The 18,829-nt window shown below is 40.7% G+C and overlaps 1 protein-coding gene across 6 annotated transcripts in view; it reads right to left on the reverse strand.

The window, feature by feature from the left end:
* SORCS1 (sortilin related VPS10 domain containing receptor 1) overlaps positions 1–18,829 on the reverse strand; it is a 547,844-nt gene that overhangs the window by 162,312 nt on the left and 366,703 nt on the right. For all 6 annotated transcript variants that reach the window (XM_045438838.1, XM_045438836.1, XM_045438837.1 and 3 more), the window contains exons 7-8: positions 5,023–5,141; positions 2,337–2,426 (exon numbers count right to left, since the gene is read on the reverse strand). In XM_045438838.1, coding sequence (XP_045294794.1) covers positions 2,337–2,426; positions 5,023–5,141 — 209 coding nt within the window. The remainder of the gene's footprint in view (positions 1–2,336; positions 2,427–5,022; positions 5,142–18,829) is intronic.

An 18,829-nucleotide genomic window follows, 5' to 3' on the forward strand; every position in this document is an offset into this window, starting at 1 on the left:
AAGAGCTGATACAAAGGCAGTGGATGATTACAGAAAATTTGACATCAAAGTGCTGGTTTGTCTTGATTCCTTTGTTGCACATGAAGCTTTGTTCCTTTCCAGCCAAGGCAGTCCTGGCTTTGATAGAAGGCCACGAAATACATGTGCCTTTCCCACAAATCACTCCACCCAAGCTGGGGCTTCTCTTTGAAGGTGTAATGGGTTGTAATGAGGCATCTCATTGCCTTAAGTAAACATCTCCTTGGACTACATAATACATTCATTTGCTGTACTGACTCCTATTTTTCCAGGGAAAAGCTAAATTAATCCTTGCTTTCTACCCTCCTATCTCACATCAAGCTAGTAATGGAGCGTGCTCATCTGGGATAGCAAGGGGAGGGGACAGACAGCAGATTCAGGTTCAAAGTACAAGTGGCTAGATGTCACTGGGGGCAACTGTCAACAGCAATCTATGTGATGGCCATGAAGAAGCAATGCAAAGTACATGTTTTTCCTAACACTCCAGTGCCAGGTCTGATGCTCCTTTGGTTTTAAACTACCATTTCTGGGGCTCCTTGGTCCATGTTTTTTTTTTCTTTTGATGGCCCTCGAGTATATCAAAATTTGTGGGGGATCTGCTATCTTATAATAGTAAACTATTCAATTATTTCAAGAGAAAAAAAGTATAAAGGATGCTAGTTTGGGAGCTCAGGGGAGTTCAGTGCTGGCCTCAGTCCTGCTGTAGACAGCATTTGGTTTGGCCCAGGCTTATTCCACTCAAAGAGTATATTCCCAGGAGCTAGAACAAGATGATTGACTCACATCTGCTGCTCCTGATTTGGTCTCAATTCCCACAGGCCTCTTGAGCAAGGGCATCTCCCTGCATTGACTTTAACTCTTGTTTTTAAAGGTGTAAATCTTGCAAGCTAACTACTGCATTTGCTGATCAATCAAAGAAATAGCAATTCATTTCGGCACTTGAAGGGGGAAAAAACCCAAAACGGCTCCGTTGGACTTACTGAGGAGGCATGATCATATCCCTCCTGGGCCTTCCCAAAAGATTATCCAAGGTACTTTTAATAGCACTCAGATTTAGTTTTACATATGGACTCTCCCCATGTCTCATCCAAGGCACAACTCCAAAGTTGTAGCTTGTCTTTTTGTAAAACACGTTAAACCGAATCAAGACCAAGGAGCAGTTAAATGTATACAAGCATAGAAATAGTTCTGGGCAATTACCACTGTCATTAATTTCTTAGCTGCTGGAAATATTAGTAAATACTAACATGGATATTGTTCATGGAGTCAACAGGGAGATTTAATGTGTGTTATTATCCCAAATGTGTTGATGTCTCAGCCCACCTTACTCCTGTTAGGCTTAGAGCCAAAATGATGGCCCAGAAGGAGAATTCTGCCTGGAGAAGCCAGAGCAACTGGCTACCATTTACTTTCCTGGAAGAAGAGATCTGCAATGACCTTGTGCTGTGTCTATCACACGATTCCCTGGCAGCTAGCTGGTGTTGGGCCACGATAACATACTACAAAGTCATGGACAAAAACACAAGATAAAGAGTCATGAAAACTCAGTCGAAAAAAGTTTTCTACGTTCTTTGCCCAACCCAAAGGTTTCAAAACTGAGCTACAACTATATTTAAACCTACGCTTCCCCCTTCCTACGGTCATACATACCTCCCTTGCTCTAAGATCAAGGCACAATGCATTAGTTACTTCAGACCACAAATCCACAGCTTGGAGCGCCCAAGTCAGTTTGACCTCCACTAGGTGGCACTCCATATCAACACAGTTCTTCAGTGTTTCTGGAAAGAGCCCAGGGAATGTCAGCAGTTGAGGGTCTTTAACTTCTGTCTGTCATTATTTCCAAAGGAGTAACATCTTTGGGAAAGTCCAAAAAATTTAACTGTGCCTCAGAACTCTAAAGACAGCCAGTATCGTATAAGTTCTATTGAGAGAGAAAGCAAAGGTTGGATGCCTTATAGATGTACCCCCTCTCAAAAATTAATCACAATAGAATGGGATAGAAATGTGTCACCCCCGTCATACTGACATAATATCCAAAGCATGTTTTCTGTTTTGCTAGAATACCAGTACATATTTCTTGAAAAGTAAAAGCAAATCAGTTGACAATTTATTTAGATGCTCCTATAACAAGAATTCCAGAGACAGAGAGACAGAGAGACAGAGAGCGAGAGAGAGAGAGAAAACGTGAAAAGCAGTCATGGGGGATGAGAAGAGATAAATGAATACGAAAGACTGAAAGGGTCCTTGGGAAAGGGGTGAGGTCAAGAATATGTGAATTGAAGAAAATACTAAAATGAAGAAATCCATTCAGCTCATACCTTGGGCAAAGCATATTTGGGCAGCTTCATTTGGGCAAACGCATTCCTTCGGTAGGACACGTAGTAATGCGGCCGTCCTCCTGATGTCAGCTGGATCATAAACACAAGAGTTGTAAGAAGAGCTCCTATAATAGTTCCAGGCCCTCGAACAACAGCCATGAATGGAAGGGGGGTAGCTGCCAACCCAACAGTGTGAATGGCTATGGTGGACAAGTGTGAAGAACTAGAGCTCCATTCAAAAACGACTCATACAGTGTATGTGAACTGGTCTGAGGCCCAACCTAGCCCACTGGGTGAACATAAAATTCTTGGATTTGCCCTGTAGCTCAGAAACAAGGAAACATTCTCATTTCCTTTTTATTTTTCTTCTCTTTTGTGTTTCTAACGAGAGAAGCCTTAGGGTATATTGGCTTAACGTCCATCAGCCGTCCCCAGCTATCCAGCCCAAGACTATGACCACGCAAATAGGTCCCCATGCCATATCAGAAGGAAACAGCCCAGGTGAAACAACGGCAGAGCTGGAGCCTCTCATCCCTGAGCGCTGAGTTCCGTTTGATGCTGTACCATAGATGAATGCGAGTATGTCTCACATACAGCCGCGCTGCTGACACATTAGACGGAAAACCGGCCAGGATCATAGCCCAAAATCATTATAGATCTCTATCTTCCAGAAGAGAACTCTGAGCCACTTCCTCCAAGTCTGTCCAGCACATACAGCCCAGTGAATCCTGTAGGTGCGAGGGAGGGCAAGAAGGGGTGCGGTCTCCACCCCAGCATGAGCACTGTTTCGTGGAGTGGCAATGGCTCTACTGTCAGTCTCCCTCTCCTTTGTAGCCACTGTTTTTTTTTTTTTTTTTCCCAGTTTGGTTGAGATGTTCACATATAAGATAGGTAACTTTAAAGCGTACAATGTGATGATTTGATAAATGCATATACTGCAAAATGATGATCATAATAAGGTTAGTTGACACCTCTATCCCCTCATTTAATTATGATATTTTGTGTGTACTGAAATCATTTAAAATCTACTGTCTTCATAACTGTCGAGTATATAATACAATACTGGTAATTATAGTCACTATGCTATACATTAGATCCTCAGAACTTATTCATCTAATAGCTGGAAATTTGTACCCTTTGACCAACGTCTCCCCACCTCCCAACCCGTAGCAAGGACCATCTAGTCTGTATTTCTATGAGTTGGTGGAGTCACTCTTAATCCATATAAATATCTGGAGCTGGAATATCAGTTGGAGTTTGCATACTCAGATTGTGTCAACAAATGCTGTGGGTGAAGGTCCATCAGACACGTACGAGAGTGACTGGCAAGTTATCTTGTCCACCATGATTGGGCCAGATCACCTCCTAATTCTAGGGATGGGTTATGTTCACAGTGTTCACAGGATCATGTTCACAGTGGTATGGGTAGAAAATACATAACATTTTAAAGGCAGAATTGATTCTCACTGGTTAGTCATATATGTGGATTACAAATCATTATTAGAAAACAGAAAAGGTTCCTGGCAGAAACAGTGATTGAGAAATGAATTATAGATACAACCAATACGTGTAACCATTTTAATGTCACTTGATAATTTGATGCTGAAGTTATCAGAGTACTCATTATTCATTTCCCCAACAAAGAAATGAAGTGTATGTGTATGTATAATCATTTGCAAAACATTTTAAGAGTACATAGGTTGATTTTGTGGATTTTGAACATTTGCTTCCTTAAAACATGGGATTGAATATTCTGAATTATGATTTCTTGTCCAAATAAATATATTAGTGTTAAGAATGTGTCTCAATCATAGTGAAATTGTGTGTGTGTGTATGTATATATATATATATATATATATATATATATATATATATATATAATGTGTGTAAAAATGAATATATGTAATAAATATATGTCAATATATTTAATGTATACGCACACACACACACAAACTATTCAGCAATTGTACCTTTGTCACTCTTACCATGGGAAGCAATAAGTGAAGTCTGTCTAAACTTACCTAACAACTAAATAAATCACTGTTCAAACAAACCTAAAACTTTCCTGAAATGCTGAAAAGCAGCAAAGCATACTTGCTCCCTGTCTCTTCTAACCACTTTACCTCAAAAGGTTTCCCACTCTCTTTAGGAGAGAAAAACCTGACTGCATACATCTTCACTTCTCATCCTAATCATAGTCAGAGCATGACAATAATGGCTGATTACTCTCCACCTCGCCTCTGCCTCCCACTACCTCCAGTCACCCCGTAGCTTCCTGTTGCCATCTGTTTCTCTATTTTTAAGGTAAGTATTGAGGAACAGGCTGATTGGCTGACTCTTCTGATAGGAAGAGAATGACATATCCACTCAGTCTCACTGAAGGCAGAGGAAGGGTGAACAAAAGTGCGCATCATTCTGGAGACAACCTTCATACTCTAAGCGGTGCCTCCGTGACCACGTGTTGATAAGGTCCTCCAGACGCTGCTCAAAGGAGCTAATTAATATTCGGTGAGCATAGAAGCTTCGACACTTAGCAATGTTCCTTTTGTCAAGAAGATAATGATTTTATTTTTCTTCCTTTTTTTTTACCCTCAAGGGAGTGTAAGCAGGCAAAGGAGGCTGCATTAGGGACGGAAGCAGGGAAGAGAACTGTCTGAGACAATCAACAGAAGTGGATCTTTCATACCTGAACAAACACATAATCATCCTGGACAATCAAAGAGTCTGGGTCAATGTAGCCTGGGAAGGGTTTATTCCTGTTGGCCTCTGTGCAGTTCTGCATTCGGCAAGTTAGGTACTGTGAATCTGAAAGAAAAAAAAAAAAAAAAGGTAGGGGGAAGGTATACATACTGAGTATTACACTCAGAGTCGACCTTTTTTCTTTCCCTTGCTATCTCCAATTCTTGAAACAAATCTCACATTCTTTAGCTGCATTATTTTTACCATTATTATCGTTCAAAGTGGTATCATTATTATTTTACTCATTCTTTTTTTTGAGAGAGCACAAATGGCAGAGAGGGGCAGAGAGAGAGACAATCTTAAGCAGGCCTACGCTCAGCGCAGAACCTGACGCAGGGTTTGATCCCACCCCCTGGGATCATGACCTGAGCCGAAATCAAGAGTCGGACACTCAACTGACTGAGCCATCCAGGCACCCCATTATTTTACTCACTTTCTGTCAATACCATCACCAGCATGCCCCCTCACCACCACCAAACCTTGCCATCCTGGAATACTAAATCCTCATTAATTAATTTTCCTCTCCCAAACCTAAATGAAAATATTTTTAAAAACTGGCAATAATATTTACGATTTCCTAATTATTTTTCTGCATTTGTAGGCTGTTCCTCCACACTCTGACCTTTGACCAACAAGCAGGGAAACATGGATATAACATGCATTTACCAGCCATCTCATGCAAGAAGTTATAAACATTGTTATAAGCAATAAAATTCCATGTCAAGACAAAGGCCTTTCTTCTAATAATTTTAAGTGAAATAGAATAGAGAGGAGTTTCCTTGGGTCCAATAGTTTGCTCTAATTCTACAGATGAGAAAACCAAGACCCTGAATCTTACCTGAGACTTGACAGCAGATGGTAAACCTATCAGTTAAATTAACTCTTCTATACATTTGCTATCTATGGCTGCAAGTGCAATGTATCAGGGTGGCTGCCTTGGTTTTTCAACCACAGCTGTTCTGCTCTCTCTACTAATCAGATGTCATTTCATACTTAAAACTCCTTTTGCCTCCTTGCATTTAAAATAAATTCGAATCTTCTACCACCCACCACTCCAATGTCCCCACATGTTAATCTCTTCTTCTCTCTGTGAGTCTTCTAATCTGGCTTCCTTTACATGCAGAAATTTGGCTAAACTTTCTACTACTTACGAGACTTTTCGCTTGTATTCCCTCTGCCTAAAATGCTTTTCCCCTGGTTGTTCGCAAAGAAAGTTCTAGATTTCAGTCTACTATGATTTCTGAGGGTCTTCCATGATTACTCTGGATCACACACCATTTTGTTAATTCCCCCCCATGGAATTCATTTCTGTCTGTCTCTATTAGAATATAAGCTACTTGAAGATAGTGACTCCTTTTACTTGTTGTTCACTGATGTACCCTCAGGTTCTAATACTGTTCCAGGGACATAATGGCCAATGAGTAAATATTTACTAGAATGTGCCTTTTTATTGTAATATATCTTTTTCAATGAAGAAGAAAGTCATTTTACCTTTTTTTTTCTTTTTTTTAAAAAAAAATTTTTTTTTTCCAACGTTTATTTATTTTTGGGACAGAGAGAGACAGAGCATGAACGGGGGAGGGGCAGAGAGAGAGGGAGACACAGAATCGGAAACAGGCTCCAGGCTCTGAGCCATCAGCCCAGAGCCCGACGCGGGGCTCGAACTCACGGACCGCGAGATCGTGACCTGGCTGAAGTCGGACGCTTAACCGACTGCGCCACCCAGGCGCCCCTTTTTTTTTCTTGATGCTTAATAAATGGATGTTTGATTTTAGGATATCAGGGATGTATAAAGAAATCCACTATTCCAAATTAAAACAAAATAAGGAGATGAAGATTTACATTTAAATGGGGGTAGGCAATAGTACAGCATTGGATGCAAGGATTCACTAATGACTTCTCTCAAGGACATTTCCAGGACCATCTTTACCTATGGAAATTGGGTAAAATCTGTATTCTACAAGGAGGACCACAAGGGGGTGGCATGCATATTTGCTCCATCTGACCAAGGACATGTAATTGCTGATAAGCTCTTATGAGACTGGAGGTGAACTTTATTCACAATATTCCTTCATGCCTCTGCCGTCTGTGGGGATGGGATGGCTCTGAAGTACTTTAAGCCATCTGGTTGTAGTAAAACCATCTCTGTAGATGAACTAAATAAAGAAGAGCCATCTACTCACTCTTACCACCTTCTTCAAACATTCTTTATCATTCCATCTTAGGGCATAACTCAAGGTCTTTCTCCTTGAAGACAATTTCTGGGAGTCAGTCCTTCCCAGAATTGTCCCCCTTCCCACCATAGCACACAAAATCTTCACCTCACAGTTTCACACTCCACCAGATTCTTCCACATCTTTTAAACGACTTTTATTTTTCCAAAGGTAGCTTGGGTTCACAGCAATGGACACTGGTAACTATGAGACCGGGGCTTGAGTTCTTATTTGGTCATTTACTAGCTACATAGTTCAAAAGAAATTTCAATCTCCTGAGCCTTGCCACCCTCATCCATTAAATGTGAATGCCAATGTCAACTCTCTTGAATTCTGGCTCTAAGAATTAACTATAATAGCATATATGCTGAATGTTTTAAAACTCAAATGTGTGCAGATACGAGCTGTTATCAATAATGATAACATTCCTATTTTCTCTTTTGCTACCTTTCACAATAATTGGATCAGTTTGGGGGCCTTTTAAAGGCTAGTTAAACTGAATTTGAGTACTCCAGTTATGTTTCTGTATCAGCTATGTTTCTTTTGGTGACCTGCCCGATACCCATTCCTCCCGGCCTCTTTGATGGAAAAGCCAATACTGGATCGGTTGACTTATCCTTCCTCCTGCATGACTGAGAAGTGCCCATATGCAAGGATTAATCCTCTTGGGTCTATGCCCGCAAAAGGTCTTCTGACTCCCCTTGCCATTGGTTGGTTCAGGAAAGAGCATTAAAATTGAGTTCTAGTAAATGAGAAGAGAGGGCAGTCTTGTAAGGGGCTGCAGGGGAGAGACCAGGAAATACAGCAGAAGACCCTGTTCTGCCTCTCTAGAATAATGTGATGCTGAGAACTGCTCTAGCCTTCTTTTTACATAGAGGAGCTAGTAAGCTTCCAGTTAAGCTTACCTAATGAGTATGCAAAGAGATGAAAAGGACCTATTTCCTGATGACACTGAGTTACTGATTATACTGAACTTACAGCTGCTCTTTTTCTGCACTTATTATGTGAGATAATGCACAAAAACAATGATTAACCAAACTAACTCAAAGATTCCTGATTAGGAGGTCTTGGCCTTCAAATTACAAACACAACTTCCAATCAGAATTTCTTGGACTGTCACCTGATGAGAACTTTTGATAAATGCACAGAGCTTGTTTTCTTTGTATGGGGTCTCAGAGTTTAAAGCTTTCTTAAGACTTGAACCTCCTCTTCAAAGGTTCCTGAACAAGTATAAGACGGAAAATATAAAGATACACTTCTCATATTTATAACTCAGCTATTGAGAAACTATGAAGCTGAGGGATTTGGGAAGAAAATAAAAGAGCAGGGAAACTAACAATTGTTGAATACCAATGTGCCAGGTTCACATTTATTTCATACATTTAATCTTTTTTTTTTTTTAATTTTTTTTTTCAACGTTTATTTATTTTTTTGGGACAGAGAGAGACAGAGCATGAACGGGGGAGGGGCAGAGAGAGAGGGAGACACAGAATCGGAAACAGGCTCCAGGCTCTGAGCCATCAGCCCAGAGCCTGACGCGGGGCTCGAACCCACGGACCGTGAGATCGTGACCCGGCTGAAGTCGGACGCTTAACCGACTGTGCCACCCAGGCGCCCCCATACATTTAATCTTGATAATACTACAAAGTATAATATATCGACTATTTTTTTAGATAAAGAGAATGAAGCTCAAATACGTAATGTTTTACAGAAATAGCATTATGGGTTTCAAACTTGGTTGGCTCCAAAGCTGGTTTATTTCCACTACTCTGTATTGTGTGAAGAATGCTGGTAAGTTTGGGGCCAACTTCTGTTAATTATATTTCATCTTTGATCTAAGTAGCAATGCATACACCCAGATACAAAAAGAAAGACAAGTAAATTTATATTTTGTGTGGAGTAATTTGGCAATAGGATCAAGATCCTTGAAAATACTCTCTTTGACCTCACATTTATTTCTGAGAATTCTAACCAAGGGAATAAGTAATGATCTATGCAAAGATTTAGGTACTTCAATTTTCATCAGTGTTGTTTATAACAAAACTAAATAGAAAAATGGTCAAACATAGAGGAATAACTTTTTAAAACCTCAGAACATGCATAGTTTGTTATTAAAATCCTGATTCTAAAGAGTATATGAAGATTTATGGAAGTGGTTAATGCATTTCATATAATAAAAATAGGTTTCTAATTAATAATTTGTATCAATGCTTTAATTTCTTAGTTTTAAAAAACAGACCTCGGTTATTTAAGAAGTTAACATCGGGGAGAGCTAGGTAAAGCTGTACTATCTTGGTAACTTTTCTGTTTACCTAAAACTATTCCAAAATAAGTAGGTTACCAAAATATGTGCATATCAACCCGATTTTCTGCAAGTTGTATATATAGATATCTACATATGTATGCTTACACTGGAAAAATGAATAAAAGATATACATGAGATGTCAACAATAGTATACAGGTAGTGATATGAGAGAAGGAGACAACTGTGTGCAAAGCCCTGGAAAGCATGTCTCAGCCAGGAGGTGGAGGGGGCGTGTGAGATCTGTCCCACAAAAATCAGACAAGCTTCTCTAATTCCTCTGCTTCTCCCACTCCCCATGACACATACTGAGGCAGAGCACCACGAACAATATGTGTAATGAGCCCGTCTTTGGGCTAAGAAATACCAAAGGTTCCATTGGGCGACACAAGCAAAGTCCCAGGAAGAGGCTTTGAAACCACTGCTTGCTTAGAGAGGCTCAAAGTGAAATTTGCAAGCTGAAGGGGAAATGAACAATTTTGAGCTGCCTGCCCCTGGTAAAGGGCTCCTGGTTTGTTCTCTTTCTCCTCCTAATGGAAACAGAGAGAAATTGGCTGCACTTCATAATGAGGGACCAATCACTCTTATTCCCCTTGGGGCTTACTGTAATAGCATTAAGTATGATGAACTCTTTCCATATTCAATTCTAGTGAGTGTATGATGCGATTCCATAGGAAGTATCTTGTAATTTGGCATTAATTAACGTCAATTAATGCATGCAACTGCTAGACTTTAGAATTAATTTCATTACTTTTCCCACACAGATGTTTTCCTTGCCATAGGTAATTAGGGCCCTGTGCTGCTCTTCTCAGGCATCCTCACTCTGTATAACAGCTGCCGCTTGGCATAATGCAATTCCCACCCCTGCAGAATCTGTGATGTAGACAAAGGCTGCCTTTCGAAGGCCAGGCTTTGAGCAGAGGAACAGGGCTTTAAATGCAGGTTCAAGGCCTGCTAGCTTTGTAAACGTAAGCAACCACTTCACCTCTCTGCATGCTGATCTGTAAAATGGAAAATATGGGAGCCATCTTGCCAGTGGTTGTGATGCCCAAAGACTTCAGTCATGAAATGTGTTCAGTCTAGGGCTGGGCTAGACCGTGCTCCAATAACAGGAGCAGTGATTGCTACTGAAGTCCTCTCTCTTGAATCACCAGTACCATCCACTGTGTCTCAACTGTAAAGTACTCCAGACATCTCTACCTGACACATCTTTCTTCATATTTGATGTTTGGTTTCAATTAAAGATTTTTTAAAGTATTTTTCAAAGCACCATGAAAAGTATTCTCCTTGTATAATTAATACGTATTCGTGTGAGTCAGTGGGCAGTGGGCAGAAATGGAAAATAACCAGGGGTATGAAGAGGACATGAGAGTTGGCTGGGTGCCCAGCACACAGGGCCTGCCAGCCTGCAGCCATATTGCTTTGCAAATGCTTCCTCCTGTTGGGAATGATGTTCTAGGTCCTAGCTCTATCTCCAACATGCTGCATGACTCTGAGAAGGTCACTTACCAAGCCAGGTTTCAGACTTTTTCTCTTTGTAATGAAGATTATTAGAACTTGAGAACTATAGGGCACCTGAGTGGCTCAGTTGGTTAAGCATCCAACTTTGGCTCAGGTCATGATCTCACGGTTTGTGGGTTCGAGTCCCCCCCATCGGGCTCTGTGCTGACAGCTCAGAGCCTGGAGCCTGCTTCAGATTCCGTGTCTCCCTCTCTCTCTGCTCCTCCCCTGCTCCACTCTGTCTCATTCTCTCAAAAATAAACATTAAAAAGAAAAAAAAGAGAGAACTTTAGAACTAAAAAAGGACATTAAGAATCAGACTATTACTTTAAGATCTGACAGGTCTTCACTATACTTTACCCATTGAAACCTGTCTCCTCCCACCCCTGCCTGAAGAAACGAAGCTCCGTGATGTTGCTGGTTAAGTGTACATTTTCAGGACTTCTGCTATTTCTAAACAGCACGTTCATTCCTGGCTGACACCTGTGTCCATTCAGGCAGTTACTCGGGTTTGAATTTCCTTTTCCTTGCCTGTTACCCTGCCCAAATACTTGCTGGGCTTTCTTCTGTGGGGTTTTGCCTGAGGCTCAGGCTGACCTCTCCTTTCCCAGAATCTCTCCAATGATAGCAGCAGCAGCATTAACCTCCAGAATTACCACAGTGACCTCTTCTCTGGGTCAGGAACCATGCTAAGTGGATTGCATGCTTTTTCTTTTTTAAACTTTGTAAAAAAAATCCAGAAAGAGGTACTTTTTACAGATGAAGAACTCCAGACTTAGAGACGAGATTTGTCTAAGCTCACATGCTAGTAAATGACACAGCAAGAAAAACATCACAGATCTCTAGAACTCTACCAGTGATTCTATTATTCAAAAAATATTTAGCACCAAATACTTTTGTATACCTTAATATTACAAAAGTTTCATTTTAGACAAAACCATAAACTCTGTAGGCAGTCAGTCATGAGCACTTTAAAACTCACCCTAAACTCCATTAATTTTCAACCTTAAAACAGGGAAGTTTTTAAAGCCCATGTATCTGCATATAAATCTTTCCTTTGTCCTTTATATTGTTCCATTGTTTGTTTGAGAACTTTCGTCTTAAATGTTCCCACCTAACACACACACACACACACACACACACACACACACACACACACACCCGTCGAGCCCACATGCTTGTGCTCATATAACCTTCAGTACCATCAGGGTTCTAGAGCCCTCTGTGGCATGTACCAGTCAGAAATTGGCATCTGCAAAAATGAGACTCTAGCCATGGCTCCTGAAAATACTATGCAGAGTTCAAAAAATTTCCATGAAAATTATAAACTTAGATTAAATGTTCTCCCTTGGCATAACAAGATTGTGGCATTGCTTTCTTCTATGAAATCTCTTGATTTGGGTCCAGTATAACTTTCTAAATGTTGTCCTCAGGAGGTCATGACTACTCCAGGAAAAGTTCTGAGATCATACCTTTTTTTTTTTTTTTTGCAAAGTACAGGACTAGGAAATAGGGCCATGAGACAGAACATAGAGACTTAATAATTTAATAGAAATGCAAAAAAAAAAAAAAATAACTTGCCAACTATAATGCGGTATGGTGAGCACATCCCAGGAAGGATCAGGTGCTGGGAGTCCACAGGTGAGGGTCACCCAAATTTATACCTCTCCATAGATGGTCTACTTTGTGCCAGAAATTGTCCTGTGACAGCATTTATTTTAGTTTGCATCACACAGAACTGTGGACCTGTTATGCCCACCTGGCCAGCAGATTTTTGGGGATAGAGACTATTTCACTATTCACTCAAATATGACATCTCCTCTAACTACAAGGTAAAGTCGAGGAGAGTGAGGCCTTTGCAACGTTCCCTTCCATCTCTCCTTTGCGTCTGGGACAGCACCTGGCACAGCATTCAGGTCCAATGATATCTGTTGAATGAAAGAATAGTATGTCTGAGGTGAAGCAAACCTGGCTTCATATTCTAGCCCTGAGGCAATGGTGAAAACATTTAATCCTTGAAAGCCTTGTTTTCCTCAAAGTTAAAATGAGAAAGATAACAACAGAGCCTATTTCCGAGAATTGATGTAAGGGTGCAGCGAAAGATTAGCAGGAAGTGCCTTAGTGCCTGGCCAATGATAGGAATATAATCCATGACACCAGCACCATTGTTGCTCGAGAACATAGAGGACAAAGGAAGGGAATGTAGGAGTCAGTGCCAAGATCTTGAGAACACTTTTTTTTTTTTTTAAGCAGGAGTCAGAAACACTAGGAATTTTCCAGATGGCTGGAAATTGTCACACATTATATGGACTAGTGCTGCTGTGTCCTGGGGGATCCTAAACACCCAGTAGAAACCCAGACCTCTGTCGTAGAGTTAAAGCCTGGGGATAATAGGTTTCTCTTGCGTACCTCTGTCCTCTCCTCCTGAGGATGGGAAGTCAGGGCACAGACCTTCCCACTGCGGCTGGGCATACAGGACACAGGGGAAGTAACACATAGCTGGTACAAAGAGCACACTTTGAAAGCTGCCCAGCTGAGCCTGTGGCTGTGTGTCACTGTCAGGTGTTCACTGCTGTGTGGGGAAGCCTGTGTTATCACGTTTCACGCTTTTCTGGTTAGTTTTCAGGGCTGTCTTTAAGGCTACTAACTCAGAGAGGCCGAGCTGAAATCACAAGTAGTTGAAATGAAGTGGCTTTTGCAGTACGAACAATGGGGTCAGAACGAAACAGCCAGGAAAAAAGCCAATGGCAAGGTGCCGCCATGCAGCCTAATGCCTGACGCCTGCTGTGGGGACAGGAAAAGAAGGTAAATGAAGATTATAAAACATGGCGTCTAATAATGCCAGTTGGTGTGCTAGCGTTGGGACCTTAGCTGGAGGGAGGGTGGCGAGGCTGATCCTTTTTTAGATTTATATATACACGCCAAAGTGTGAATCTTCGCAAGAATGTTAAAGAGATTTGGTATCTTTTGAAGGTTCCTTGATGAGGAAATACAAATAGCCAATAAATAAATGAATGAATAAATAAATAAATAATCTTGATCTCGTTGATAATTAAATCGATGCAAATTAAGACAATAGGGCATGGCTCTTTGCTCATCAGATCAGTTATTATTGAAAGATCTCTGATAATGCCCTGGACTACTGAGGGCTTACAAACACAGGCAGGCATCCTCATAGTGAGTGGGTGTGCACGACACAAGCACCTCAGGGGACAATGTAACAAGGTCTGCTGAAATGCTAAATGTATATACTCGCAGACCCGGGGATCTGCTTGCAGTTATTAAATTTCTCTTTTCAGCAGTGCTTGCTGCCTGCACAAGGGTGAGTGTTTACTAACCAAGTAAGTAACGTGTGTGCATGTGGATGTATGTATTGGCACCACTTGAAAGGGCCAAATACCTACACGTCTGTCAGTGAGAGAACGGCAAACTAGCTTATAGCTGCCTGCACGGTAGGGTTTTTTGCAGTGATCGGTCATGAAGTGACTACATTTATATGTGCCGATGTGGAAAAATTTAACTGGCTATGGTATTCACCAACAGTGAATTTGGCATAACGGTTTTACAACGTGAACATTTCCGAGTGTGTATGAATGTGTATGCGCATATGTATTCACCAGTATGGGCCCAAACGATTTCTGAAAAAATGCAGGGTAAATATTAAAAAAAAAATTACCACCTCTGGGGAATGGGAAGGGAGGTCAGGAAGTGGGTTTTACTTTTCACTTGATGCACCTGAGTGCGGCTTATCCTTTTTTTTTTTTTTTTTTTATTGTCATGGCTGCTACTTTTGTTGTTATAAAAGTCATCTATTTTTATAGGAAGAACTGAAAGCGCCCCGCAGATAACATCCTGAGGACTGATGAGAACCGAGGTCTCCATCACGGCCCCAGAGCATTGCGGCCGTGCTTCCTCTCTCCAGACACTGCTAGGCATGCTATTCAATATGGAAATCAATTGGAGCGCTGGAGAATAGGAAATGGAAAGGGGATGTCCAGTTCTCACCAACGACCAGAATTTGTGGTATGGTGGTTATATAAAGCTGTGAGTCTCCTTTGATTTTTATTTCACCTTGTAAAATGCTGGTCTGTGGTTCATTTCAGCAAGAGTTTTTGGGCATTTTCACAGCTGGTTGAAGGGCCAAGGTTGTTTTTCCCCAGTGAAAGAGATTAGTCCTTATGCAAGTTGTTACAAGGTTACTTACTCATGCAAATAGACAACGAGCCCAGTAATTGTCCCCTGTCCCTTGTCCATGGTAGCACGGATCACCACCAGTACGGAAACACTCATGTCACTGGCGAGGCTGTTCATTTCAGAAGTGAAAGGGAGGAGCAATAAAGTTTAAACTAGGTATTACAGGTTTCCTTCCAAGGTCATGTTTGCAGATGTGTATGAAAATAGAACTATGCATCCCTGCATAATTGCTGTGTGAAGAATTCTGGTAACAGTTCTGTTCTTTTCTTCCACAATCACATAGACAAACACACGGCATACAATTACAGGGAGTTGGACAGGTTCTCACATGCCCCCATTAGCCCTCCAGGCTTCTGCTGACCCTCCAGGACTCTGCAGGCCCTTAAAGCCCTTCTTTAAGAAGACATGCTTAACATGGAAGGAACTGGAGAGTGTTATGTTAAGTGAAATAAGCCATACAGAGAAAGACAGATACCATATGTTTTCACTCTTATGTGGATCCTGAGAAACTTAACAGAAACCCATGGAGGGGTGGAAGGAAAAAAAAGAAAAAAAGAGGTTAGAGTGGGAGAGAGAGCGAAAGCATAAGAGACTCTTAAAAACTGAGAACAAACTGAGGGTTGATGGGGGGTGGGAGGAAGGGGAGGGGAGGTGATGGGCATTGAAGAGGGCATCTTTTGGGATGAGCACTGGGTGTTGTATGGAGACTAATTTGACAATAAATTTCATATAATAAAAATAAATAAATAAATAAATAAATAAATAAATAAATAAATAAATAAAGAATAAAAAAAGAAGACATGCTTATACAGATAAGGACATTTATTAAGTCAACAGATGGGTCAGTCTCTGAGCTTTGTTTTGTACACAGAACCAAAATAAAATAGGATATGGCTTTTCACAAAGCTTTCAATCCAATGGTTTAGTTAACATTTTCTTTTTTTTTTTTTTTTTTTTTTAATTTTTTTTCAACGTTTTTTATTTATTTTTGGGACAGAGAGAGACAGAGCATGAACGGGGGAGGGGCAGAGAGAGAGGGAGACACAGAAACGGAAACAGGCTCCAGGCTCTGAGCCATCAGCCCAGAGCCTGACGCGGGGCTCGAACTCACGGACCGTGAGATCGTGACCTGGCTGAAGTCGGACGCTTAACCGACTGCGCCACCCAGGCGCCCCATAGTTAACATTTTCTAACCCCATGCATTACATTCACAAATGCATTTATATTAGGTGAATCAGTAGAATATAGGTTTCATTTTTATTATTTTAGTGCACTGGGTGTATATAATGCATGTGTGAAAGCACATTCTCTCTCTCTCTCTCTCTCTCTCTCTCTGGCTCTCTGGCTCGCTCTCTCTCTCTCTCTCTCTCTCTCACACACACACACACACACACACACACACACACACACACAGGAGATATTTAAACAGCAAAATCTTTATACCTGGGGTGAGGACCTGTCAATTTGTACGGAGTTAGATGCAAGGGCCAATAACAAATGCCACATCCAATAAATACATTCAAAATTTTCCAGTAATACTTCCTGTGATTGATTGTAATTGAGGTTGCCTTCCAAGGTAGAGAGGTAAGGCAAGGAATAATAGCAACGTTGTCACAGTGAAAACCATAAGACATCCAGATTGTAGAGCCCAGTGGCAGAAATGTCCATGCTAGTCATAGACCATAACAGAGCAAATGCTTTCCAGAGCTTACTTGTCCTCAACTGTGGAGACTTCAGTTGAAACAGAAATAAATTATAAAATGTAACCTAGGGAAATTTGAAATGAGACTAAAACCAAACTTTGAATATCAAGCCCAGATAAGTATTTGTAAGCCTCCCTGTGGGGAGGAGACACATAAGCTAGTATAGGATTTTTCCTGTGTCAAAACTACAAAATTCCTGAATCCATTAACATCAGAAAGAAAGTACTTATTCAAAGTAAAAAATATCGTATTGATTTGGTATATAGCCTACAAGACGCATGACCTGGAATATAAACAATGGGTTCCACATACTTAAATTGTGTCCTAAATAACATTGAAGGCACAGAAAAACAAGAAGGATCTCCATCAGAGAATAGGGAGAGAGGTAACATCAGACATTGGAATTTCTAGAGCCACTGACCAGCCTGAAACCTGAGTTTAATAAATATACTCTCCATAAAAATAAATAAATAAATAAAAAATAAATACACTCTCCACTATATTTGTTAATAATACCTTACTACTCTGATCTCTCTGTGGTCTTTCCTACTCTGTTTCTTTGACCTGAAGTAGGTAACTTGAGGAAGAGGAAGAGAGAGAGAAAGAGTGCAAAAGGGGTGGGGGGAAGAGAGAGAGAGAGAGAGAGAGAGAGAGAGAGAGAGACTGAGACTGAATATGATATTGAGAAAAATCTCATTTTTTTATACCCAGTCAGGTCAGGCATTATGCTTAGATCCTTTATTTCAATTGGTAGGTAATTTCTTTTTTCCTGTTTTGTTTTGACAGGGATAACTTTTCAAATTAAATCCCTTTATTGAATTTTCACTCTTGGGTAGTTTCTGAAGATGCTGCCTTTGCAAAAAAAAAGTAAAATAAAATAAATAAAATTAGAACTGATCTATTTCATGCCATGTGAAAGCTGAGCCTGAGATGACAGCCTGGCGTTATCAACCTTCATGGCTGCAGGGAGCATAGGAATAATGTTGGGTGAAAGAAAACGTGCAGATCAGGGAAAGCGACAGCCTTATTGTTTTCAGGATAGGGGGTTATGTGCATTAGATGCCACAAGCCAGAAGCAGTATTATCCCCAAAAGCTTGAAAATTAAAGCAATCTGGGATGTTACCAATTCTATCTGTGGCTTTCTAAACAAGAGGTGCAGTCATGGGAGACAGACCCTAAAGCTCTTTCATCAGGTTTTCGTTATGGGACTTTGTTACTCTAAACATGTTTCACTGACCAGCAGCATTGGCTTCGCCTGGGAGCTTATTAGGAATGCAGTCTTTTGGGCCCGTATTGAATCATAATCCACGTTTTAACAAGATCCCTAGTTGGGTCAGGTTATGTCCAAGCTTGAGATGCAATGCCCTAAAATTTTCCGACAACTTAGCAAGTGACTTGGTAACCCTGACAATGGGTCAACTGTGTGTATTCATTCATTCGACAAATATGTATTAAGCTCTATCTACATGTTGACACTGAGGCATGTGCTGAAGACACAATATTGAACAAAGATACACACGGCCCCTTCACTCCTAGAACGTCAAGACTGGTAAAGGAAAGATACTGTAATCAAATAATCATGGAAAAGGAATGTAAATAGATTGAGGAACGTCAAGCTGAGATGAGCACAATAAAGACAAAGAAGAGTTTTGAATGAAAGCAAATAAAATAAGACACTGGTTTAGACTGGAAGTTTTGATATTATTCTGTGGTTACACTGGTGCTCATCTTTGAGGGAAGCCAGGTGCAAGGTGCAGGGCAACTCTCTGTACTAGTTTTTGCAACTTTTATGTGAGCCTAAAATTATTTCAAACTAAAAAGTTAAAATAAAAAAGAAATAT

This window comes from Leopardus geoffroyi, chromosome D2 (assembly GCF_018350155.1).
Source record: "Leopardus geoffroyi isolate Oge1 chromosome D2, O.geoffroyi_Oge1_pat1.0, whole genome shotgun sequence".
NCBI classification, from domain to species: Eukaryota; Metazoa; Chordata; class Mammalia; order Carnivora; family Felidae; genus Leopardus; species Leopardus geoffroyi.